The sequence below is a fragment of the Dendrobium catenatum genome, unplaced genomic scaffold, assembly GCF_001605985.2.
Source record: "Dendrobium catenatum unplaced genomic scaffold, ASM160598v2 fragScaff_scaffold_957, whole genome shotgun sequence".
NCBI classification, from domain to species: Eukaryota; Viridiplantae; Streptophyta; class Magnoliopsida; order Asparagales; family Orchidaceae; genus Dendrobium; species Dendrobium catenatum.
The window spans coordinates 12,678-39,193 of NW_021319419.1; the positions used below are offsets into that span (position 1 = coordinate 12,678).

Here is a 26,516-nt window from a genome sequence, read left to right on the forward strand (position 1 = left end):
ATTAAGAACCCTGTGATTTCTTCTAACTTTAGGCCTATTAGCCTTTGACAAACTAATTATAAGATTGTGGCTACCATGTTAGTTAATAGATTGAAGAAGGTTATCTCCAAGATGATTTCAGAGGTGTAAGTGGCGTTCATCCATGGAAGATCTATTGCAGAGCATTGCCTTTTGGCTCAGGAGATCTTTCACAAGTTCAGAATTTCTAAAGATAAGAAGGGGTTGATGGCTTTAAAACTTGATATGGAGCAAGCGTATGATAGTATGGGATGGGCATCTCTTCGGCACATCTTGATTTGGTATGGTTTTCCTACTGATTTTTCTAACCTTCTCATGGAATGGATTGTAGATGTGAGACTCTCTATTATCATCAATGGGAGGAATTCTAAGTGGATTAATGCTATGAGTGGATTCTGTCAAGGTTGTCTACTCTCACCGTATATTTTCATATTGTGCTCTCAACTCTTGTCCAACTCGCTTGTGCAAAGGGGACAGAAGCTTGGCATAAAAATTTCTCCTAGAGGACCTATGATAACACACCTCATTTATGCAGACGATGTGTTAGTATTTTCACATGCATCCGTGGATCTAGCTAATGCTTTGAAGACTATTGTGGAGGTCTTTTGTAAGTGGACTGGAAAAAGAATAAATGTAAGCAAATCTCAGATGATATTTGGCAAGGTGGTTAGTTACTCCATGAAGAAGAGAATAACTAAGGTTCTTGGCTTCAAAGTTATTAAAGAGATAAAGTATTTGGGAGTGAAGATGTCTCTTAATAGACTTAAAATGGCTGATTTTCAAGAAACTATGAGTAATGTTATGGATAAACTCAATTCTTGGAGTAAGAAGTCCCTATCATTGGGAGGTAAGATGATTCTCATTGATAGTTCTTTGCTTTCTATGCCTAATTTCTTAATTACTGATTCTATAGTCCCCAAGAGGGTTTTACATGTGTTGGAGAAAATTTGTAGAAGTTTTATTTGGCATAAAAATGATGGGACCAATGGTAAGCACTATGTTGCTTGGGGTGATATTTGTAAACCAAGAAGTTGGGGAGGGTTGGGTTTGCATTCTCCCCTCCTTAGAGTTGGGTCTTTAAGATCCAAGTTGGCTTGGAAATTTATCCAGAAACTGCAATCTTTGTTCCATCATGCAATGATAGCTAGATATGGTAGTGATGTGATGAATGGAACCCGAAGGAAGATTACTTCCATAGCTTGGCAAAATCTGGTGGATGGTGGCAAATATTTGAAAATGGCTATTCGTTGGAGAGTGGGCAAGGGTGACAAGATTAATATTTTAAATGATACATGGCTGCTTGATAGATGTATCAGTCCTTGGCCAACATATGTTGATTGTGATTTTCTGGATGGAATGTACCTACAGCAGCTTTTGCTTAGCAATGGTGAGTGGAATTGTACCAAGCTGCAAAGGGCCTTCCATCCTAATATAGTATTCTTGATTAGCCAAATTCATATTGAGTTTAAGGAGGAGGATCAGCTGGAATTAATGAAGATGTGCTCGGGAAAGACAGTTTCAGCATTGGTGTATGAGCAAGTGCTGTCCAACAAGTATACCTTAGAGGATGCTAATTACTTCAGCTGGTTGCAGAAATTAAAACTTAAGAAAAAGGTGGAGATCTTCTGGTGGAGGTTGGGAAAATCAAGGATTCCTACCAATCGTTTTTTGAAGAAACGCAGGATTTCAGATAATGATCTTTGTCCTAGAGGATGCCAAGTGAGTTAAACATATGAACATATAATGGTACACTGTAAATATATGACTGATGTCATCGTGAAGATGGGTGAATGGGGTATTTCTATTCCTATTTTTAGTTCTCTAAATTGCTGTTTATTGGGGTTAAAACAAATAGCATAAAATAAATCTAGGATTGTACAGATTTACTGCAATATTGTATATCACTCTTGGAAGAATCAAAATGCTTTCAAGCACGGTAAGACAACTTTTCCATGCTCTATGGTTGCTTCTAATGCTTTGTTCTCAGCCATTTCAAAATCTGGTCCATATCTTACTAGCTGTGGTACTCATCTCCTTAGGGAGTCTCAAAGAACTTGGTGCCCCCCACCGAAAGATTGGATTAAGATCAATGTAGATGCCTCTTTGCTTAGTTCCAATTTGGCTGGTGTTGGTGGTGTTTTTAGAGATCACAAAGGCAGGTTTATAAGAGCATTTGGTAAGAATGGAGCTCATTGGGATATTGCTCGATTAGAGCTAGAAGCAGTTTTCTCGGTGAAGGAGTTTTTGAGAAGCTGGATGTTGGAATGTAAACGGCTGATCATTGAGAGTGATAATACCAATGTTATCAATTTCATTCAAGATTCTCTAAAGAAGAATAAGTGGCAAGTTAATAGATGGTTGGCAAATGATTTCAATAAAGTTGTTTTCCTCCATGCTTATAGAAGTTGTAATAAAGTAGCTAATTGTTGTGCTAATATGGCATTGGAGAGTAGTTTCTTTATTGATAGTTTTTCTTTTGAGAACATTCCTTCCTTGTTGTTAAATTTAATCATGGAGGAATGTGATCCATTTATTACCTGAAATTAGGTCTTGTTTTGTTCTTAATGCAATTTGATGCACTTCTTCAAAAAAAAAAAAAGAAAAAGCAAGCACCTAGAGCATGATATAAGAGGCTGAGTACATTCCTCTTGGATAGATCCCTTATTAACAAGAGTGTAGATACGACCCTATATGTTAAGATAGTAGGAGAAGATCTACTCATTGTTCAAATTTATATTAATGATATACTTTTTAGATCCACAAATCAAAATCTCTCAAATGAATTTCCAAAAATAATGTGTGAGGAGTTTGAGATGAGCATGATGAGAGAGCTTACCTATTTCCTTATATTTAATGTGAAGCAAAGGGATGATGGAACCTTTCTTAGCCAATCAAAATAAATCAAATATATCCTTAAGAAATCAATGATGTATAATGCAAAGGTAATAGATACTCCGATAAGCTCTATTCTTCAATTTGATAAAGATCTCAATGAAAAATTAGTTGATAAGAAGAAATATAGAGGGATAATAAGATCACTTCTTCATTTATCATCAACCAAATTTGATGTTAAGAGAATCCAACATAATTGTTGTTAAGAGAATCCTTATATACCCATTAGGCACACAAAACCTAGGTATCTGGTACCATAGATATATTAGGATGTAGGGTAGATAGAAAAAGTATCTAAAAAACAAGTCAATTCATAGGTCAACCATTAGTTTCCTAGTATAGAAGAAAATATAATTATGTAGCCCTATCCACCACTGAGGAAAAATACATTACTATAGAAAGTCCTGTAACTCAATTTTTATGGCTAAAGAAACAAATCTTAGATCTAAGACTACCTGTAGTCACCATTTCTATTAATTTTGATGACACTAGTGTCATCAACATTTCCAAAAATCTAATTGAATACTCCCGCACTAAGCATATAGACATTAGAAATCATTTCATTAGAGATCATATAGCCAAGGGAGAATTAGAGTTGCATCATATAGACACTTAAAACCAATTGGCAGACATCTTTACCAATCCCATTGCACATGATGTGTTTAGCATTAAAAGGACTAGACTACGTGTTCTAGACATTCATGCTTGATTTAGGATGATTTCGAATTTTTCTAACTTTAGAAATCAACCCGTTTTTTTGTATTCTATTGTGTGTCAAATTTTAATTTTTATGACTATTTTTTATTTATTATAATTTCAAAATTTTCATTTATTTTGTCAATTTGTATTTGGTAGAAGTTCTCTGATCTTTACACACCATTCATTTTAAATTAAAAAAATTTTAAAGTTAAAAATTTTCACATTGTACAGTATGATTAGCTTCATAATTTATGATTTACACATCCCTATTTAAATCTCTACCATCAGTAGAATCAATAGTCTTGATTTGTTTAATTATTAGTGATCGTACCGAACGAACAACTTTTCGTACTATGTGATATACACATCAAATTCTATTGGATGAGATCAAATCTGCCAATTTTATACTAATTAACCTATCATATTGTATGAACACCTATTCATACTAATTGAAATGTTTTATCAAAAGGCATACATATGACTCCTCTAGACAAATTATTTTTCTTAAGATGATATAGTATGATCCTGAATAATACTTTACAAGAGAGAGAAGGTCTGAGGAAATTTTGAACTTCAACTGAACTTTCAAATTTCATTCTCCGTGGGAATCATGGGGAACGAATGGAGGCGGATGTTCATCGGCTTCCAGTGGCCGGAGGTAAACAGGAAGATCATCGCCCATCTTCCAGGGCTTCGTTATCTTCTGTTAGAGCCTTTCCTTCCTCTCATCCTGCATTCGGCGATGAACATTCAAGTTTGAACAACAAAGGCAAAGTTAGAGGTATTAGCTTGGTCATCAATGAAGGAGCTTATCTGGAGAAGAAGGAGCCTGAGGTTATTGGCAAAGGAAAGAAGGTGATTATGGTGAATGATCTCAAGAAGAGTAAATCCTCATATGTTATGATGTATGGTGATGGATATGAAGCTTCTCCATCCAAATTAAATCCTATTGAGAAGGTAGTTTTAAATAATGGAATTTCATATCAGAATGAAGTGGAAAAGATGATTTCCATGGGCAAAGAGAGTCTAATCAGCCACGAAGATAACAACAATCCCGAAAGATGGCAGAGATAATGTGGTAGGCATTGTGAATCTTGATAATGGTAACAGTGTTTTGTTCAGCAACTTATTGAAGGTAAGAGAAGTGGATTCAGCAGAATCGGGTGGAGGCAAAGAAGATATCCAAATTATCGAACGATTTACTGATGCTGGACAAACGAATGCTTGGAAGAGAAGAGAGAATATTTCAGTGGAAGATCTGCAACTTGGAGACTACCTGTCTGAAGATGGAATGACTGTGAAATTGCATGAGAAGAATGAGGAGGAAAATACCAAGAGACTAGCTAACTCATTGGTTGTCAAGATTTTTGGAGGGGAAGCACCAATTTCAGTTATAAGAAATGAATTGAGGAGACAGTGGAACCAATATGGTAAATTTCATCTTACCATGCTTAGTAGGGGCTGGGTGTTGTGTTCTTTCCAGGAGAAACAAAGCATAGAGTTGGTCCTATCTAATGGGCCTTGGTTTATGAATGGAAAGATTGTTGGAATGGACTAGTGGTCCCAAAGCTTTAATCCTAACTCTCTTAAAGGGCTGACATCACCAATTTGGATTAGGCTTCCAAGCCTTCCATTGCATTACTGGGATAACTTAAATGTTTGCAGAATAGCTTCTATGGTTGGAAAACCAATTCTTCTTGATGGAAATATGTTCCAATAGGGTCGTAGAGAATTTGGAAGGGTGTGTGTCCGAATTAAGCTGGATAGAAAGCTACCCGTAGGAGTGTGGGTGGAAGGAGTTAAAGGGAAATTCTACCAAAAGGTAGAATATGAACACATCCCAAATTTTTGTTTCAGCTGTGGACTCATTGGGCATACTAAAGATCATTGTGGAGGAGTTGGCTCTTCAGAATTAAATTGTAAGGAGAATGTGATTAATGTTCCAGATAAGGCAAGAAAGGAAGCAACAATAACAGATGGAGGGGAGCAAACAAATTCAGAAAGCTATGGACCATGGTTGATTGTTAACCGTGGAAGGAAGAATGTACAAAGTCAGTTAAGATGTTGTACTCATGTGCCTGTTAAGAAGACAATCTGGAGAAGAACAACAGAAAATAAGATGATGGAATACAGGGAGAATCATATAGAAGCTGTAGCCTTGAGTACTGAAAAAGTTCTACTGGCTGATATACAGAGGACGGAAGTAGCAACAATGGAAACTGGATTGGGTGCTCAAAATATAGTGAATATGGATATTGAAAGGAATGTTCTAACATTCCTTTAAATGAAAACATATTTAATGTACTGGAGGATTTAATTGAAGAAGGAGAGATCATAAAAGAATTTGACGACAGAATGATGTACAATGGGAATCATAATGATTTGAAGGAAGAACAGAAAAACACTACAGCTGACGGCTCAATCACAAAGGAGAATGGTGATGATTCCAGATGTATGAAGAAGAAAAAGTCAAAGAAGCTTAAAGACCTTGGACCAATCAGCAGTATCACAAGGAGTAGAAGATTGGAATTGGATGTGAAAGGCAAAGTGGGAGAAGCTCCCACAACTCTTCCTCAATGAATTCCTTGGTATTTTGGAATTGTAGAGGAGAAAACAAGAGTAGTTCTTCTCTATATGTGAAAGAAATTGTAAATATGCATAATGTTCTTTTTATGGGTTTGCTAGAAACTAAAATCACTGATTTTGACATTAGAGATGTGAAGAGGCTTATGGGAGATGGATGGGAATTTACTATGGTTCCCTCGAATGGTTTATCTGGAGGGATTATAGTTCTTTGGAACACAAACATTATTGAGTTTTCCTTGGTTGGATCATCATCCCAATGTCATATTGGAGACTTGATTATAAATAGTAAATGCAAATGGAGAGTGGCTTCGGTCTATGGGAGCAAAGTCTTAACTAAAAGGAGGGATTTATGGGAGTTACTTGAGCTTTATTGTGTGGAGGAGCATCCTATGGTGGTAGGGGGAGACTTTAATTATCTCACTTCAAAAGAAGACAAACGAGGAGGTAAAAAAATTCCTTTTTTCACAAGGAGCTAGAGAAATGGGAGCCTTCATTACTAATAATGACTTGCATGAGATTGGTTTCATTGGCCCAAGGTTCACATGGTGTAACAATAAATCTTGAGGTGCTCGGATGTTGAAGAGACTCGACAGGTGCTTTCTTAATTCTTCTGCTTTGAATCATTTTTCTTAATTAACTATAAGACATCTAGTTAGAATTGCATCCGATCATAGCCAAGTGGTGCTTAATTTTTGTAATTCTAGTATCTCTTATAAGAGGAGCATTATTTTTTAGGATGTCTGGGCTTCATATCCGACATCATTCACTATGGTGAAGAGGGAATGGAGTAAAAAATACAGCGGGAGTTATCCTCAAATTTTGAATGCCAAATGTAGAAGAACTCTTAAATCCTTGTTCTTTTGGACCAAGGCAAAACTGAAGAACCTTATGTTGCAAATCTATTTTCATGACTTATGTTTTGATGATTGACAAACACCATTGATTCTCTTGGACTACCTGTTACTTTTAACTTTTCAGGAATCGAAGATCGGACGAATAAACGAAGCCAGTTCAAGATTGCGTAGGTTAAGGTTGAGTCAGTCTGTACTTTGCTTTTTCTCTTCTTGAGTCTATTTGTAATGTTCAAAGAGACTGATGCTAAGTAACCCTACACACACACACTTGAGAGACTTAGAATTTCTATTTTTACTCAAATTGGCCAGGATAATATTTTACATCGTCCTGGACGATCGGGCTTAAAACAAAAAATCTAATCAGGGGTTCTTAATTAAGGCAGCCATCATTAGCCAATTGGCCTGGAAGACACGTGTATCGGCCAGAATGATAAGCTCAAAATAGAAAGAAATTGCCTCCATAAACAATTAAGGTATTCTGTAATTTTTGGTAATTGGCCAGGACGATATTGGATCGGCCTAGACGATATTCACAATTATGCCTTAATTAATCAGACTAATAAAGGAAGTAATTAAGGATGATTGATATGATCATATCATCCTGGACGATCGCAGGATCGGCCAGGACGATCTATTCAAAAACCTTAGTTACTTCAGGACAATAAATATCGGCCAGCTCGAATTCAGGGCGATGCTCTGGATGATTTTCCTCTGATTTGAACTGATCCAGAGTCAATTTCTGTGTTCTTGTTTCTTGCTTCCGCACTTATTTTTCTCGTGGTGTGATTTTGGTTTATGTGATTTTACTTCTTTGTGAAAAGAATTTTTAAAATACCAATTCACCCCCCCCCCCTCTTGGTTAGCTTGGGCCAGTTCTATAGGGCTTAACATCCCTAATGAACTTTCACCTTAATGATCTTAAAGGTAGTTTAATGGAGGATATTCTTAAACTACAAACTGTTGAAGCGAAAGTGGGATGTCTTTCTAAAGAAGACTGTTGGAAGATGAAATCTAAAGTTATTGAACTTAATACTACTATGGCTTGGTTAGGCAGTTGGTGGAAACAAAGAGCTAAAGTAAAATGGATGAAGGAGGGAGATTGTAATTCTAAATTTTATCATTCATTTGCTAATGCTAGAAAGATTGGCAACAGAATTATGAAAATAAAGAATGAAGATGGGTTGATTGTTGAGGAGCAAAACCAAATTGAAGAAATTTTCATGTAGTTTTTTAACACTAAGTGGAAACAGAGAAGGTGATACTTGAATGATTGGCCAAATCAAGTGAAGAGTTTGGATCCGGAGGAAATTAATTCATTGTCCAAAGAATTCACTGTGGAGGAAATAGAGTTTGTCATGAAAAATCTGGGAAAAAATATAGCTCCGGGGAGTGACGGGATCACATACTCTTTTATCAAATTTTACTGGAAGATTATAAAGGAAGACTTTCTGATGGCTTTAAATCATTTTTTCAACCAAGGTAGTATGGACTGTAATTGGAAAGACACACTTGTGGTAGTCATTCCAAAGGTTTCTAATCCTATGTTGCCATCCAATTATAGGCCTATAAGCCTTTGTAACTTAGTTTATAAAGTTGCTGCAAAAGTTATCTTGAACAGGATGGTTCCGGTTATTCCATTGCTTATTTCAGATGAGCAGGCTGCATTTATTAGAGGAAGGCCCATCTCAGATCATATACTTATAGCCCAAGATATGTTTCATAAATTTAGGTACTCCAAGGCAGCTAAAGGGATGATGGCTTACAAAGTAGACATGGAGCAAGCTATGATTCCATGAGTTGGGAAACTCTAAAATAGGTTTTGAACTAGTTTCTGTTCCTATATATGGTTTCAAAACTAATATTGGAATGTGTTTTAAATCCCATATTTTCTATTATTATAAATGGGAAGTTATCAGGATGGATTAAGGCTGAGAGCTGATTTCATCAGGGATGTCCTTTGTCCCCCATGTTATTCATCCTATGCTCCCAAGTTCTCACAAATGCATTCTATCAGTCGTCAATTGGGATTGGGTTATGCTCCAACAGTCCTCAGATTTCACACTTACTATTCACTGATGATGTTATGGTCTTCTCAGAATCATCAATGGAAGCGGTTTATGAAGTCAAAACCATACTTTCTGATTTCAGCATGTGGACAGGCAGAAGATAAATACAGAGAAATCTGCTATTCTTTTTGGATGCAATGTTAGTAGAAGAAAGAAGAAGCAACTATCAAGGATAATGGGGTTTAAAAAAATTAAAGAAGTGGTTTACCTTGGCATTAAAATGGCTTTAAGAAGAATGGTGGCTAGTGATTTTTATTTTATCATTCAAAAAGCACTTAGATTCCTTAATACTTAGGGATCAAAGTCTTTATCATTAGCAGGAAAGATAGTTCTTATCAAGACAGTTATCCTAACTATTCCAAACTATTTCATCTCTCACTCTTTGGTGCCGGTACAAGTTCTTAAAGAGATAGATAAAATTTGTAGAGGTTTTCTTTGGAAGAAATCTGGGGCAAATCCAGGAATGCATTATATCAGCTGAGAGAATTTATGTAAGCCAATGAAGAAAGGAGGTTGCGAGTTATTATCTTCAACAACAAGGGTAGCTCCTCTTAGAGCTAGGCTTACTTGGAGATTTTTTAATAATAAGGAATCTTTATTACATAGAACTTTGGCTCCCAAATATGGTACAAGATTTGGAAATGCTGGAATTAAGAGATTTTCTTTCTCTTAGAAAATTCTTTGCAATGGAGGCAAGGCGCTGGATCCTTTTTTAAGATGGAAAGTAGCTAATGGAAATTCAATCAATGTATTCAAGGATAAGTGGATAATTGATAGAAGAATCAATGAGTGGCCTACCTTTGTAGTTCCTCAAGTCGAGGAAGAGATTTTTTTGAACATATTCATTGAAGAAGGAAAATGGAATGAAGATAATCTAAAGCAGAATTTTGGTGAAGACCTGGTAGATCTCATTCTGCAGATCAAAATCGATCCTTACCAGGAGGAAGATTTCAAAGAACTTATTTTTCAAGGTCCAGGGAGGTCTGTTTCGGGGATGATCACTGAATTTCAGCAACAAAATGAGGATTGGAAACCTTTTTATTGGATAAAAAAGGCAAAAGTCAATTCATGTGTGCAAACGTTTATTTGGAGGCAGTTTAAAGATGCATTACCAACATTTCATTTTCTTGTTCATAGGAGGTTGCAGGAAAACGACTATTGCCCAAGGTGCTCAATGGGAGTTGAAGATATGGAACATATTCTTGGCAGCTGCATAAGAATCAAGGAGGTGATCAATAATCTGAACAAATGGGGATTTGGATTGTCCGAATTCAATAATCTCCAAGGATGCTGTAGGTGGATTCTCAATATCTCTAAGAACGATGGTATGATTCTAAATTTATTCTTCAATGTTGTATACTTTTCATGGAAGGTTAGAAATAAGTTGATTCATGATGACATTAAAGAGAGTACTACTTCTATTGTTGTTCAAGCAATCTGCCAATCTTTGTATTCCAACTTTATTTTTAACCAATTTTCGAAATCATGGGATGTTAATCAGTCTTCTAGACTGTTGAACGTTGGGCATCCCCCCCCCCACCCGGTTGGTTAAAAATCAATGTAGATGCTTCTCTTTGTTTTTCTTATAGAGCAGGAGTTTGAGGTATTTGTTAAGATAGTTGCTATTTGCATGCTTTACATTTTTGCAACTTATGAAGTTTTGATGATTCCAAACATTATTGTTCAAATGTATAGTTATCTCCTAACATTTTTTAGAAGAATTGTATTTGCTCTTGTGTGTACTAACATTTCAGGGAAAATGAACTCCAGATTACGATGACTTCAAATTGAATTCAGCATGAGATACTCTGTAATATTTGAAGCTTGTACTTTTCTTTGAAATAAAAAATTTGAAAGGGAGTGATTGTAACTTGAGTGAATAAAAACATACACACACACACACATGAGGAGATCATATAAAATTTATATTGATCGTACAGGACGATATACGTTCGTACTGGACGATCAGACAGTTATCTCTCATAGAGCATATGGAACGAAAAGGAACTTGCTCGAAAATTTTTTCTAAGTCCTATTCGTCCAGGATGAAATAAATTATCGTCCAGGACGATTGGCTCTCTAGAAAATTTTTGTCCAGACAAAATTAAATTACCGTCCGTGGCGACTGGTTCTCTGGAAATATTTTGTCCAGACGAAATTAAAAATCGTCCAGGACGATCGGGTCTCTGGAAAATTTTTGTCCAGACGAAATTAAATTATCGTCCGTGGCGATTGGTCCTCTGGAAAATTTTCTTCCAGACGAAAGAGCATTCAAGGGAGGATTCCTACCACTGGAGCGAGAAGGCTTCACTTGGAGTTCAAAGGTAAGAGTCTCTACTTGTGAATTGGGATTACTTCACTCTTTTCTTTCTTCCTTCTAGATTCTTGTGAGAAGATCTGTCAAGGATATCCGATTCTCTTCCGACACTTGGAGAGTGTGAACAGCCGAAGGGTTCTCTGCCCACACTAGGAGAGTGTGAAAGGACGGAAGGGTTCTCTACCCACACTAGGAGAGTTAAAGGACGTAAGGGTTCTCTGCCCACACTAGGAGAGTGTGAAAGGACGGACGGTTCTCTGCAAACACTGGGGATAGTGTGAAAAGACGGACGGTTCTCTGCCAACACTGGGAATTGTGTAAAAGGACGGACGATTCTCTGCCGCACCGGGGAGTGGTGAAAAGAGTGTGTTGTAAAGGCTTCTCCGCCTTGCTGTGGGTGCAAAAGGAGACTCACTATTGGTATTAGTGCAATACTCAGAGGGTGCCTCTGGGGAGTGGATGTAGGTCTGGTTATAGACCGAACCACTATAAATCTGGTGTCATTTACTTTACTGTTTTTATGTTTCTGCACTTTATATTTTAGTTTTAAAAACTCTGTGGTTGAAAAACATTTTTCTACAAAATTTAAAAGAAATTTTATTTCGGTTAAATAATTTTCTATAAGGGGATTTAAATTTTTTAAAACTACCAATTCACCCCCCTCTTAGTAGCCTTGGGACATTCACTTAGGCTTAACAACCTAATTACTAGACTCAACAGTATTAACAGAGATTGCAAAGGAAGATTCTTATTGGCTTTTGGGAATTTTTGTATCCATAGGGACATATTTCAATTGGAACTTCTGGCTATCCAATCTTTGAAGAATATTAATAAAGATTGGATGTTCAAGTACAAGGGAGTTATTATTAAGAGCGACAATTACAATGTCATAATGGTGATTCAAAAGGCAAAGAATCACGGCTTCAAGAATTCATATGAGTTAGACTTTTTCAAAGATTTTAATTATGTTATTTTTAAATGTATTGTTAGAGGGGGAAATAAGCTAGCTGATTTATGTGTTAGTTATGGTCTCCTTACTAGTTTTATTTGGGAAGACATTACTTTGGATAAGATTCCTCCTTCATTTGTTCAAATGTTGAAGGAGGAATCAACTTTGTAGTTCTTTTTTGCTTTTTCTTAGCTATTAATGCATTTATGCTTTATTAAAAAAAAAAAGATTAATACTTTACAATTTGACCTCTTTTTTAACAAGTCAACCAAATAATTTAAATTCTTCCAACCATGTTGTTTGATCTCAACTTTTATTATATGATTAGAATAAAACTTTATAAATTAGATGTATTTTTGGAGCTTAACTCATCTAATACTTCAAATCCCTTCTTCATCTTGACTCGTACCTTTAATTACTCTAATGACTAGAGGCACCAAGCATGGTCGTCAATCCCAAGGAGGTTCTTCCTCTTATTACCCTATCAATGACTGCTTCTAGTCCATAGAAAATGAATCTACACATTATCTGGACAAGGAACCTCACATCACTCCATTCTGAATGCTGAATCAATAAACCTTAAATTATTATGTGATAAACCTCTTCACTTCCACCTCTCTCCAATTCATGCTTACCCTTACCTTTTTGTTTGATTCTAAACTCCCCTATGATATATTTACAAACCTAAGGGTTAGTTTCATTGCTCCCAACATGTAATCTTATGTCTGTATGAGACCCATAGAAATAACCAACAAAGTCTTAAAATATTATCTATACCTATCCACATAAGGACCTTAAGCCTTGTCTTCTTGGAAGACTTTGATTGGTTTACGGTAAATTTAACCTTAAAAAATGTTACTCCAAATAAAAATCAACTTTTGGTTCACTTTTTAAATCAAAATGTGCATATTATCAAGCATATCATTCAAACCTCAATCATTTGTGCTGTTTGAGATTGCGTAAATATAACCTAACTCCTTGGTTACATACTTCATTAAACAGTTTATCTTATGTATCTTACATTTGTAGTGCATTTTTAAATTTTTTATTAGTATAAAAAATATAATTTTTTAAATAAATAAATAAATAAAATTAGATATTATGTTACCCTATTTTCAAATCATTTTCCTAGTGCGGGGGAGATTAGGAGAAAAAAATTAACTTGCTTTTTGAACAAAAAATATTTGTCTTCTTCAGAAAGGGGGAGATTGTTATAATCATGCATCCTAATCTTGTGATTTTGATGATAACAAATATTATTGATTAAAATTTTATTCCTTAAAGCATACATATTGCATATTTTTTTGTTTGTATTTAAATTTATATACATCCTACAGAGCTCAAGAATGATGAAGGATAAAGTTTGGGTAAATTTAGATGTTATTCTAATGATAATATATTTTTAATTTCAATTATTTTATTTTTCTTGAGCCTGGCCATGTAAGGTTGTAAGCTAAATTGGCGACCATAAACACAGAGGAGAGTAAAAAAAGTCAGCTGAAAACTTTTTGAACTAATCATACGATATGATTACAATTATATTATACAATCAATTATATGAAAAATTAGTTTAATAACAAGTTTTATAATTAATACTTATTAATAAACTTTTCTGCACAATTAAATTTCTTCAAAAACCTCTAGTAACAAAATGATTTAATTAAGTATTTTGAAATTTAATTTTAAATTAATCATATTATATGATTTTTGAAATATTACTTAAATTAATCCTCATGATTAGTCAATCATATCATTATTTAAAAAATATGGCCAATAATAATCTACGATAGACAGAGAAGAAATTTGATCATTATATTGGATGAAACTTTAACTTTTTGAACTATTTATATAGTTCAATGAGGATTATACTGGAAGAACACTTGATGTTTGAAATAATTATACAATATGATGTAAATCATACTAGATGATTGATAGAGATGATTTAAAATTGTCCTGATAATTATTCTGATTAATAGAATGAAATTGAACTAATCCTATCGTATAAACTTTTGATTGTATTATACGATAAGTACCAAAAAAATTGAATAGTTCATCTAAATGAAAGTTTCATTGTACATGGCAAACCCAAAATTTTAACTAATAATATTGTATGAACCCAGATCATATTGTATGAACATTTATGACCTAATTGAAAACTTATGATTTTTGAAGCTTTGTACTCAAGCAACACAAACTTGTCTCTAGTAAGACTTTTGGATGTTGAAGAAATTATGAGGGAGAATTCTAAATAGAGCTCTTGGACTTGGAGAGGGTGAAGTGGAGGTTGTTTGTGAGGGAGAAGGAGTGTGAGGGGTTTTCAGATGGTTGCTCCAGGTAAGCTTTCCCCTTCCTTGCTTTAGTGGCTTTGGTGAGTTCTTCGTGTTAATCATAAGAGAGAAGCTTCATGGGGTACTCTACCTTCACCAAGAGGGTCAAAAAGGATTAAGTATTCTTTTCTATCACAAGAATGGTGATGAAGGATTGAAGGTTCTCTGGCATCACCTGGAGGGTGAGAAAGATTTCAAAGGTTTGCATCCTTCATGAGGAGGTTGAAGCAACTTTCAATTTTTCGCTACATTGGTTTTCATGGAAGTAATTTGTAAGAGCTTCTCTACCATATTGTGGGGCCTAAAGGAGAGTAACTATAATGTTTGTTAAATACCTAGAGAGGACTTCAGGAAGTGGACATAGGTCAAGGTTTACCAAACCACCATAAAATTTTTGGAGTGCTCTATTTTATTTTTTCTTTTCAACTATTTTATTTTTTGCTCATCATTAAAAAAGTTGGCCTTGAACAATTTCTTATCTTCAAAAATGACTTTCCATTCAATCTCTAGATGTATGTATTAAGGAGATGCTTGCTTGATTGGAATGGCATCAGGTTGGATCTAATGTTCATGGACTATTACATTAGAGGATAACCTTAACATTTGATCATATAACTAGGAAAGAAATTTTGCTAATCAAGAATAGAGTTTCATTAGATCATTTGATTCATCTTCCTTCGATAGGGAGCTAATAAAAGAAGGGAAAGGATCATCCTTTATTCAAATATCTATTTATTTTAACTCATTGAATGTCAATTTGATTTCTTCCTCAAATTCATAGGGTGCATCACAAACAAAAAGTTTATCTATCATTTGATGTTTCTAAATAAAGTCTACTGAGAGAATCGATGATTTCCATAAGACACTTTCACATTCAAGATAATTTGTTACCATAAGATAATACTTGTCATCTTTGAATAAACCAACGGTGCCAAAGTTGACCATAATTCAAATTCTTTTATTTTTCATATGTTAAAGGCTTTCATGGTATCTAGCTTTGCCCTTGGTCCATTTATCATGCTTAAGACCTTTAAAAATATAATTTCTCAATCACAACCGATAATAGCCAAAAGTCTATTCTATTAATTCATTAAATTAACTGTACTCAAGGTTTAAATAATCTTCATTTTGTGTGGTGAATAGATCAAGAAATAACTTCTAAACATTCCTAATTCACCACCTAGGATAGGAGAGTTCTTAACTACTAACCCTACAACCCAAAATAGACAGCGGGGCTAAGGATAAGGAGTTAATTTTTATAATCAAATTTTCGTAGATTATCAACTCATGCTTATCACTTTGAGTTTTTTGAAGATCATCCTCTTGATAAATATCTTGTTCTAAAGTGATATTAAATTTTGGAGAATGATTTATATTTTTATAATGAAAAGGAATTTTTGCACCCCTTAGTTTTGAGTTATCATCTTAACAAGACTACAATTCCATGTGCATAAGGGTATTTTTTCTAGCAATTGAAGCATGACCTCGACTATGTGCTCTTTGGGCCATTCTTCCACCCCTTTAAGTAAAGGTCTTTGAAGACTTAAAGATCACCCATTTGACATTGACTGCACTATCCGTGCCTTTTCTTCCTTTACTTGTATTTTTTTATTTTTTCTTTTCCTTTTGCTTTTTATTTATATGTTTTCTCTTCCTTGATTGAAATTTCACTTCTAAAATAGTCAGTCGATCCATTGGATGCATAGTAAGAAGCATCCTAGTAGATTTCAATCATGTGAATAGAGAATGGTTGCAAATCACTTGTATCAGAATTTTTATGCCATCTTGTTGGTACTTGATGTATTGATGTAGGGTAGATGAAACTTTTTGATATTTATAAATCTAATGTCTACTTAAGAGTGCATTAAAAAATATTTCCCAATCAACTATATAAAATTTAGCTTTATTTTTTAACTGTCCCATTTCTAATAAGAGAGTTATTAAACCTAAATCCTCCCCACATTTCTTGTTAAACCCATGCAATATCATCTTATAAATACTATACGCATGTCTAATTTAAGATATTAGAGAGTCTGTCTATTCAGAATATTGACCACTGCACCTGAATAAATATTTACTCTAGAAAATTTGAAATTCCCCACACTTATAGAAACCTCGACTGGACAATTATGATTAGTGGTCTCTAGAAGTAGATCATCATAAAAAAAGGTTACTCATGTGATCTGATTGAAATACAAAGCTTTATCTTAAGAAGAGTGAGCTAATTGAGCAAAATAAATTTCTTGATCAAAAAGTGTTTTAATTAATGTCTCCCTCATTTGCTTCGAAAGAATGAAGGTGTTGTAAATTCTCAACCTAGCTAATAATTTCTTAAGATGAACCAGCACATTAAAGTCAACCATAAGATAATTATTGCAAATCTGGGACCAAGTATTGTGACTTTAATGATAACAAACATTACTATTTCTTTACTAATGCTATTATTGCATATCTATTTTATTTGTCCTTCTCATGAACCTTTTAGTTCCACAATTTTACTTTTAATTTAAATAAGTTCATGATCAGGTAGACTAGGTTTGAGTATATCTGTAATTTCAATTTCAATTTCATTGTACTTTTTAACTTTCTTAAGTCAAGTTACGTATCTAGTGGACCCCAAGTTAAGTAACCTTACAGATTGAAGGGTGTGTGTTAGTGAATTAGGAGAAAAATGGATTTTTGAACTAATTGTATAATACAATGTAAATCATACTGGATGACCAGTTATACAAAAAACCATAATTAGGTCACCCATTATTAAGTAAGATTGTTTAACTAATTATACTGGATTACTTAGATCGTATATGAAGATCAATTATAAATATGAAAAAATAGAAGCCATCACTATTTAGGCAATACTTTAAACTTCAAATTTATTTCAAATCGTACAAGATGATACACATCATACTGGACGATTTATGACAATTATGCCTAAATTGATACTGTGACTAGGGAACAAATTATTGTTAGATTGCTTGATCAGATCGTGCAGGATGATCGATAATGATCAAGCTAGACGTTATTTCATATTTCATGGGTCGATCCCCCATCATCCAATACAAAAACCATAATTTTCTTTTAATCATACAAGCATTCATATTGGATGTCCCGAGTGATGTGCGAGATGATATGTAAATTGCTGCCCCTCATCGCATATTGTACTAGATAATAAATATAGTATATATAATTAATCATCCCAATATATCATAGAAATGCATAGGATGATATGTATAAATACTTGACCTAGTCATACAAGGCAATATTGATTGTACTGGCTGAATGGGCTATTTCGTACTAATAATAAGTATGATCTCATGATCATACAAGAGGATCTTTGAGAAAAAATTAAAAAGAAGAGCTTCTTTTAGAGGATCTTTATTTAATCTCTCATATTATCTTTTGACAAATCTTTTGCTGTTGACTTGATAAAAAAGAGAGCTTGAAGAAGGACGACCAGCGCTCTGAGAGAGAGAGAGATGGTTTCTTGTGAGGCGGAGTTGTGAGGGTTCACAAAGGTTGCTCGTAGCAAGGTTTCCTCCCTCTTATTCAAGTTTCTTCCTTAGTTCCTTGGTGGCTCTAGGGAGATTTCATCATCATCAGATCCGGGATCTCTGCCTTCCCCAGTAGGGTGAAAAAAGATTCCAAGGTCATTTTCCTACTCCAGGAGGGTGTAAAAGGATTTCTAGTTTCTCTACTTATTTCAAGAGGGAGTAAAAGGATTCAAGGTACTCTTCCTCACAGGTCAGTGGAAAAACTTTGTAAGGACTTCTCCACCGAGATGTAGGGGTAATAGAAGTGACACTACTTGTATTGCATTACCTTGATAGGAGATTTTAGAGGAGTGGACATAGCTCAAGTTGACTGAAATAATATAATTATGGTGTCTTCTTCATATTTACTTTAATTATTTTTTTTGCATTTTTTAGTGATTTTTTCTGTGTTTGAATCTCAAATTTTAGTTAAGAAAATTTTAAAATAACCAATTCACCCACACCCCCTCTTGGTTAGCCTTGGGTAGTTCATAAAGGTTTGACAACCCTCACAAACTTTCAAGTGGTATTAAAGCGGGCTTCATAAATTTACTTTTGAAAAAATGATCTATTGCTTACTTTAGTAATCGTAATACTGCAAAAGGTTATTCAATCATTCAACCACCTCTATTTTATAATGTTCCTTTTCATTTTTGAAAAATTTGCATGTCCACCTTTTTACAATCATATGATTATTGCTTGTGCATGTTAGTTCAGGAAGGTTATTATGCACCTTCTCACTTTGTTAATGGAAAAAAAGTTGAACTTCCCTTTTCTGATTGGAACATAGAAGATAGAGATTTAGCCCAAACGAATGATAAATGTTTGAACTATTTTTTATGTGCTTTAAAATTTTAATATTATATTTGTGTTTCCACTGGCACTTCTGGTAGGGAGATTTGGGATAAACTATGCATAACATATGAAGGAACAAATGAAGTGAATCAGTATATGTTAAATATTCTTCTTCATGATCATGAAATGTTTTTCATAAACTCTAATGAATCTATTTCAAAAATATATAATATGTTTACTCAAATTGTTACTTCCCTTCATGCCTTAGGAAGAGAGATTAAAAATTATGAAAAAGTTAACAAAAATCATCATTGTTTACCTTCTTCCTATGATATAAAAGTCACTATCATTACTGAATATAAAGATCTAAATGTTTATTCCCCTGATAACTTACTTGAGTCACTCATTGCCTACGAGCAAGGAGTGAGTCAATGGTAGCTTGATGTAGGTGAAAAGAGAAAAGAGAAAATTGTTGCCTTAAAGGATAATGATTATGATAGTGAATATTCTATACAAGATGATGATGACATTGCATTGATGACTAGGCAATTCAAGAGCCTTTTAAAGAAAAAGTAAACATCCTCAGGAATGGAATAAAGGTAATAATGGTAAAAATTCTAAAATCCTTTTTATTTCATATGCTTTGAATGTAAGAAGATAGGGCACCTGATGTTTAATTTTCTAACTCTTAAAGCTCAACCAAGCAAGGAGAAGGGTGAAGAAAAACCTAAATTTAAGAAAGGTAAATAAAGGACTTAAAAATCTTTCTGGGCAAACTTAGCATCAAAGTCTTTTGAAACTAAAGCAAAAAAAGAGTTAACTAATCTATGCTTAATGACAGATGATCATCTTGATAATTCTTATCAAGCGGAGGTATATGAGCTTACCTATGAATAATTATTTAAAGTTTTTTAAAAAATTCATATTGCATATAGGTAGCTTAAAAAATCACATGCCAACTTCAAATCTGGCTTTTCAATTATGCAGGAAGTGCATGAATACCAATAGAAAGACATTCCACTCTAGATAGTAACCACATGTCTTAATTAGATGAATTGGATTCTTTAAACAAAAAGACTCATGATTTAATTACTGAACATGATTCCTTGAAATATCGCATGTTGAATTGGAAAATGCATTCAAGGACTGAGAAACTCTTGCATGTCAATTAGATGGTAGTTGGCATGCATTGGAACTATAATTTTAAAGCTATAAAAAAGATAATGAGTTTCTAAGAACTAAAGTTATCACATTTGAGAATAATAAACAACCACTTTAATTTGAAGAATTTAAAAAATCTTCACCAAAGTATGCATCTATATATATATATATATATATATATATTGCGGCAAGCAAGGACATATCTCCCACACTTGCACCATTCACCATAGAACACATTTGGATTGGACTAAAAAATTTCAAAATTCATACTTTAACATGCATGCCCTTCGTTCTTCCTTCCATAAGATAGGATCCAAACTTGGTTAGGTTCCCAAAATCTAACATCTGAGAATTTTATAGGTGTGCTCTCACAAAAGTCCTTATGAGAGCATGTAGAACCTATACAACTGATATTTAAGGTACATGATTAGAGATGGAAATCAATTCAATTCGCTAGAGGCCGGGTAGGAGGCAAAGTGACAAATGGTGATTACACCACCAGGAGAGTGGTGGAATCAAGTATAATTAGGAAGTAAAAATTTTTCATTATTGAAAATATTTCACTAGTCGATGGCTTAAGACATAACTTGCTTAGCATAAGCAAGCTTTATGATAAAGGATTTAACATTAAATTTTTTCTTCCAATTGTATTATTAGCTTAAATGGAAATACTATGCTATATGGAAATAGAATTAATACTATTTACATGCTTGATTTAAACTTTATGAACCTATTACTTCTTTTTGCCTAAAAATTGTTGCTGTTGAATCCTAGTAATGGCTTAGAATTGTGTCATGCAAGCATGAAAACTCTAAAAAGATCACCCAAAAAGACTTAATGGGAGGCATACCAAATCTAGGGTTTACTAAGCACCAACAGTGTGATGCTTGTCTGTTAGGAAAGAAAGTAAAATCCTCCTTCCACTTAATTAAGGACATTAACATAAGCAAACCTTTAGAAGTCCTACAAATAGATTTTTTTGGACATGTTAGCATTGCAAGCCTAAGATTGAAAGTCTTGGAGTATGTGATTGTTGATGATTAATTGATGTTTCTCTAGGTTTGATTCCTATCTCAAAAAAGTGAATCATTTGAGGAATTTAGATCATTTTCTAATTGGATTCAGAGAAAGCTAGGTTGTGAAATTCTGACAATTAGTAGTGATCATAGTGTAGAATTTAAGAATGAGAAATTTGAATATTATTGTTAGGAGCAAGGGATAGGTCACAAATTTTAGCTCTGAGAACCCCTCAATAGAATGAGGTCGATAAAAGAAAGAATAGGACCCATGTAGAGGTCACTATAGCTGTGTTAGTTGAATACTCACTTCCAAAATATTTATGGGCAGAAGCGATAAATACAACTTCTTAAGATGTGAATAGGGTGAATGTTAGATCCAATCTAAATAAGACACCCTATAAAATCCTTATAGGTAGGAAATCAAACCTCTCGCATGTTCATGTATTTTGATGTAAAGTGTTCATTCTAAAAAAAGAGAAATTTCTATCAGGAAAGTTTGACACTAAATCTTATGAAGTTGTGTTCCTAGGTTACTCTTTTTTTTTTTTTTGAAAGGAAAGCATAAAAGCTTTAATTAATCAAAGAAAACTAATACATCCTAATGGCATTCGATTCCTCCTTTAACACTTTAATAAAAGTGGGAGGAATCTTATTCATCTCTAAATCATCCCAAATAAAAGAACTAAAAATTGCATAGTTAGCACATATGTCCGCTAACTTATGGCATTCTCTATTTACACAATTAAAAATAACATAATTGAAATCTTTAATAAAAGATCAGTCTCCCAAATCATTATTACCTTTTTTCATGATGCCTTGAATGAAATTGATGACGTTTTGATTATCAACTTCTATGATTATCCCCTTGTAAGCATACATCCAATCTTTTGTTAGGTTTATGGTTTATGATTTGCTTTCCATCAAGCTTTCTCTTGACATTGTCAGAACATTCATGAGGTCTCAGGGGCTTCTTAGGATACATAGCCCCGTAACTCAAGGTAGTCCAATCGAAAAACTTCATTAAAGGAATATTGCTTTTTATTTTATTATTACTATTATTTATTTAATTCATTATATTGGTGATTTAATAAAATTTTGATCATTTATTAATTTTTTTTAATTGAAAATTTTAAAGAATTAAATAAAGGGTCCATTTCTTAATTTTCAAATTTACATGGTTTATGGAGTTTTTGTAATTTTTCATAAACTTTTGACCCAATAATGATTACAATGCCATTGAGTTTACTGTATTTTGATTATTTTTCAAGTAATTATGATTTTTTAAAGTAATATTTTTTTTCATTACATTTGATAAAAATATTATTTTTTGATTTTTAATGAATTCTGGAGGTTTGATAATTTTGATAAAAATTTGACCCGAGAGTGAGTCCAATGGAATTGGGTTGGTTCAATTAGGGTTTTTTGTAATTAGTTTTGAATTTTTGAAGTTTGTGTATTTAATGAAATTATTTAATTACTTAATTAAAGGAATTTTCTTATTTATATACTAAATTAAATCTAAAACATTAGAAAACATCCCTAACTATCAAGCATGACATATGGGGATAATTTCAAGTGCTTAAAATTTATTTATCATTTATTATTATTTTTTAATTAATTATTTTAATTAGTTAGTTATTTTCCTTTATGATTAAATTATTATCAATGATGAAGGTTGTTGATAGAGCTTTTAATTTTCCTTGATCAAGTGTTTCATTACGAGCATTCGAAACTTTAGTTTGTATCTTTTGATTTAATTTAGATATATTTTATTTTGTTGATATTTCATCCCTAATATAAGGGATAATTTTCTTTTACATAGGCAAAGTAATTAATCAGAAATCTTGGTTTTCAAATTCTTCTGTAGGAGATATCAATTAACACATGGAGTTTTCTAAGATTTTAAGGATATGAAAGAAAAGCAAGCTAACTCTTTGTGGGCACATTTTGTGCCTCTTTATTAGGTTTTGGTGCATATTGTGCATCTTTTAATTTTTGATACACATAATGCTTCTTGCAATTATTTAGCCATCATTGTGTATCTTCTCAGTTTTTGGGCATATTTTGTTCCACTTTTTAATTTTGCATGCTTGCTTTATTTTTGAATCTTAAAAAAATTTTATATTGTGAAATTGTCTTCTAAATATGAGAGAGGATAAACTCATGCTCTTACATAAGGAAGAGGAAACAACCAAACATATTCCTATCCATATGATAAATTTAAATAACTTGATTAAGAAAACTTCAAAGAGAACCACTAACTTAGAACATTATTCATATGAGATAGATTATTGTAGGAAGATAAAAAAATATCTCTATTTAAAATTCTTATTTTTAATTTCAAATAGATTTTGATTCAAAAAGAGAATACACCACTAAAGGAGTTACAGGAAGTGAAACAATCAACAAAATTTCTTCCTTTAACAATTTTAGAGAAGTCAATCACTGTTTACATGTTTTTTTAAAAAAAATAAGGCCAAAGTGTCATAAAAAAACCTAATCAACATCAGAAGTGAACAGTGATCTGATTCTTAAAATGCTGAAGGAAAGCAATAGAAAATCAAAGAATAAAATAAGAACACTTTTTTTAGGGGAAACCCATCGAGGGGTCTATGCATTAATATAGAAAAATTAGTACGAGGTCCTTAAAGGGTCCTCAAGCTCACTGTTGCTCAAAAGAGTTACAAAAAGAAAATAGAAAAAACTTGCAAGCTTGTGGTCCCTTTTATCAAAAGGTACAAGAAAACCTAGGTACATGCAATGGTGCATAAGAATGAGCACCCAAAAAAGATTAGAGAAAAAAAAATAGCGACCAGATCCAGCTTTCCTTCCAAGAGACGATCAATCTGCTCACCTGCAAAAGGGGAATACTACAAAACAAAATATAACACAAAAGGGATATGGCAAAAATAAAAGTATATAAAGAAATTACAACAGCTAAAATTGCAAAAAATAGTCCAAAATTCATCCATATATTTTTGAAAGTCAGGCAGGAACCCAACCAGCAGAACATAACCCCAACCAAAGAGCCACAAAAATAATAACATAGGTAAATATAGTCCAAGGACACCGCCATCATACCACAATGCATAGGAGAATCAAAGAAACAACAAAGAAACAACAACCTGGGTCAAAATAACGAGAGGAAAAACCAATCATTATAATGAGAATCACTATCATAACAGAGAAGGAAACTGAGAGGAGTCCCATCAATGCATATTATAACAAACCCTATAACCCAACCCACCAAAAGATACAAAAAATTCCGACTCGTGCAGGAGACCTGGGAGACCAACAAAAGTAAGAAGAAACTAGAATAAACTAAGCCTAGGATAAAGCAGCATAACATAGATCCAAAGTAAAACAACAGTAGCATCCCTTCAATTCCAAATCCAAGCATAGAGTAACTTGGAATCTAAACCAAGACAACCCACTAGAAGCATGAAAATTAACTCCCAGGTATTAAAACAGGCCCTCGACCATCATTGAACAAATAAACATAAAAAACTGCATGGCGATGCCTGCCTCACAGCCAAAACCACAGGGTTACCCAGCAAACAAAAATGTTGAACAATACTACAAACATAACAGAACCAACACCAAACTGAGGAGAAAGAAAGAAGGAAATTACCCTTTCCAAGAAATAGAATCTAAGGCCCCAACCATGAGCAAAAATTAGAATCAAACATAAGGCATACCAATCTTATCAAGTCTTAAAAGACCCCGCATGGGGATAATTAAATTGTTAGCAATAATATTAATCATTAAGTCTAGATCTTTCCCCCAATAGACAATCCAGTTAGCAGAGACATTACCAACCTTATAAATAAGAGAAATAGAGGAATTCATAAAATTCAACAAATTCTTAAGCTTCCTAACCAAATAAAAAAAAGAGGAGTTGCAAACTGACTCATCAGCACAATTTAATAATTGATAAGAAAATTTAGAATCCACCTTAATAATAATGTTAGTTAAATCCAATGAGATGCAAATCCTTAAACCATAGAGAAGATCCATAGTGATAGCTTTGTTAACATAAAAATTCTATAAAGGATGAGTAAAAGCCAAAATGAGGTTACCCAAATTATCTCTGATAACTGTACCATAGGCCGAAGTGGACCCAAGACAAGCACCATCCACATTAAGCTTATAAAAATTTGTAGGGGGCTTATACCAACAAATAGACTTAAGATTGTTAGGAGGAGTCTCCTCCTCAAGCTTAATACCTAAAGCAGGAATGACAAAAAAGATGTTAATAAAATTCTTTTGAGAAAGTAAATTAACCAAATAAAGAGCCACCATTTTGTCTTTAACATTTTGGATAATCCTCTGGTGATTCGTACCAACGTCATTAAAAATAGAATTTTTTCTATCCTACCAAAAATACCAAAGAATAAAAGCAAGAATCACATTTCTAATATGCTCTGTAGACTTCATAAACCAACAATTAAGTAAGGCATAAATAGACATTTTAGCATTAAAGCAATTCAATTGGAACATATCATCAAAATAAATATAGGTTTTGACATCTAAATGACTGGAAAGAAAAACATGATGCATGGTCTCGAGATGGTAATAACATTGAGATTTGGAAGTTAAGTTAAAACCTCTTTTAATTAAATTAGCATTCGTGGGGATAAGCTTATGTAAAATTCTCCAAATAAAGTCAACAACAATGACAGGAATACTTTTATGTCAAAAAAGGGAAAAAATATTGGTCACCTCATTCTTGGATCTAATGGAATGCTAAGCGTCCTTGAGTCTAAAACATCGTCTTTGGATAAAGTACAAAGTAAAACATCATGTTCTCCCGTATTAAGAGGAGGATTCAAAATTTGTTGAATAATAAAATCAAGAATATCATTAGCAAGCTTATCATAATCCAAATAATTATAAGAGAAGAAAAAGTTTACCTTAACCACCAAATTTGAAGAAGAGTTAGTAAGTGAACCAATAGATTGGCCCCCCCAACCAACAGTCTTACGAAAAGAATATGTCACTACCACCAAGCACCCATTTGAGAAAGGGTTCAACCACCAATTTAATTTTGCACATTCTTTTCTAATCCTTAGAATCAACTTGCTTAAAGAAACAAGTAGTCGGATGTTTTCCCACACAATACTTAGCAAACATAAATTTTACCAAAAAAATCACTTTAGCATGAAAATTGCACCACAACTTAAAAGAGAAAACACAAGCCAAATCATTCATACTCTTAATACCCAAAGCACCTTCATCCAAAAAACCACAACATTTGTTCCAAGAAGACTAAATGATTTTGGAGTTAGTACTAATAGCTTTCC

The 26,516-nt window shown here is 33.4% G+C and overlaps 1 protein-coding gene across 1 annotated transcript; it reads left to right on the plus strand.

Moving 5' to 3' along the window:
- Positions 1–225: 225 nt before the first annotated feature.
- Positions 226–2,559, plus strand: LOC110096301. The gene is made up of 2 exons (XM_020822179.1): positions 226–1,737; positions 1,933–2,559. The coding sequence occupies exons 1-2, from the start codon at positions 226–228 to the stop codon at positions 2,557–2,559; spliced, it is 2,139 nt and encodes a 712-aa protein (XP_020677838.1).
- Positions 2,560–26,516: the final 23,957 nt, after the last annotated feature.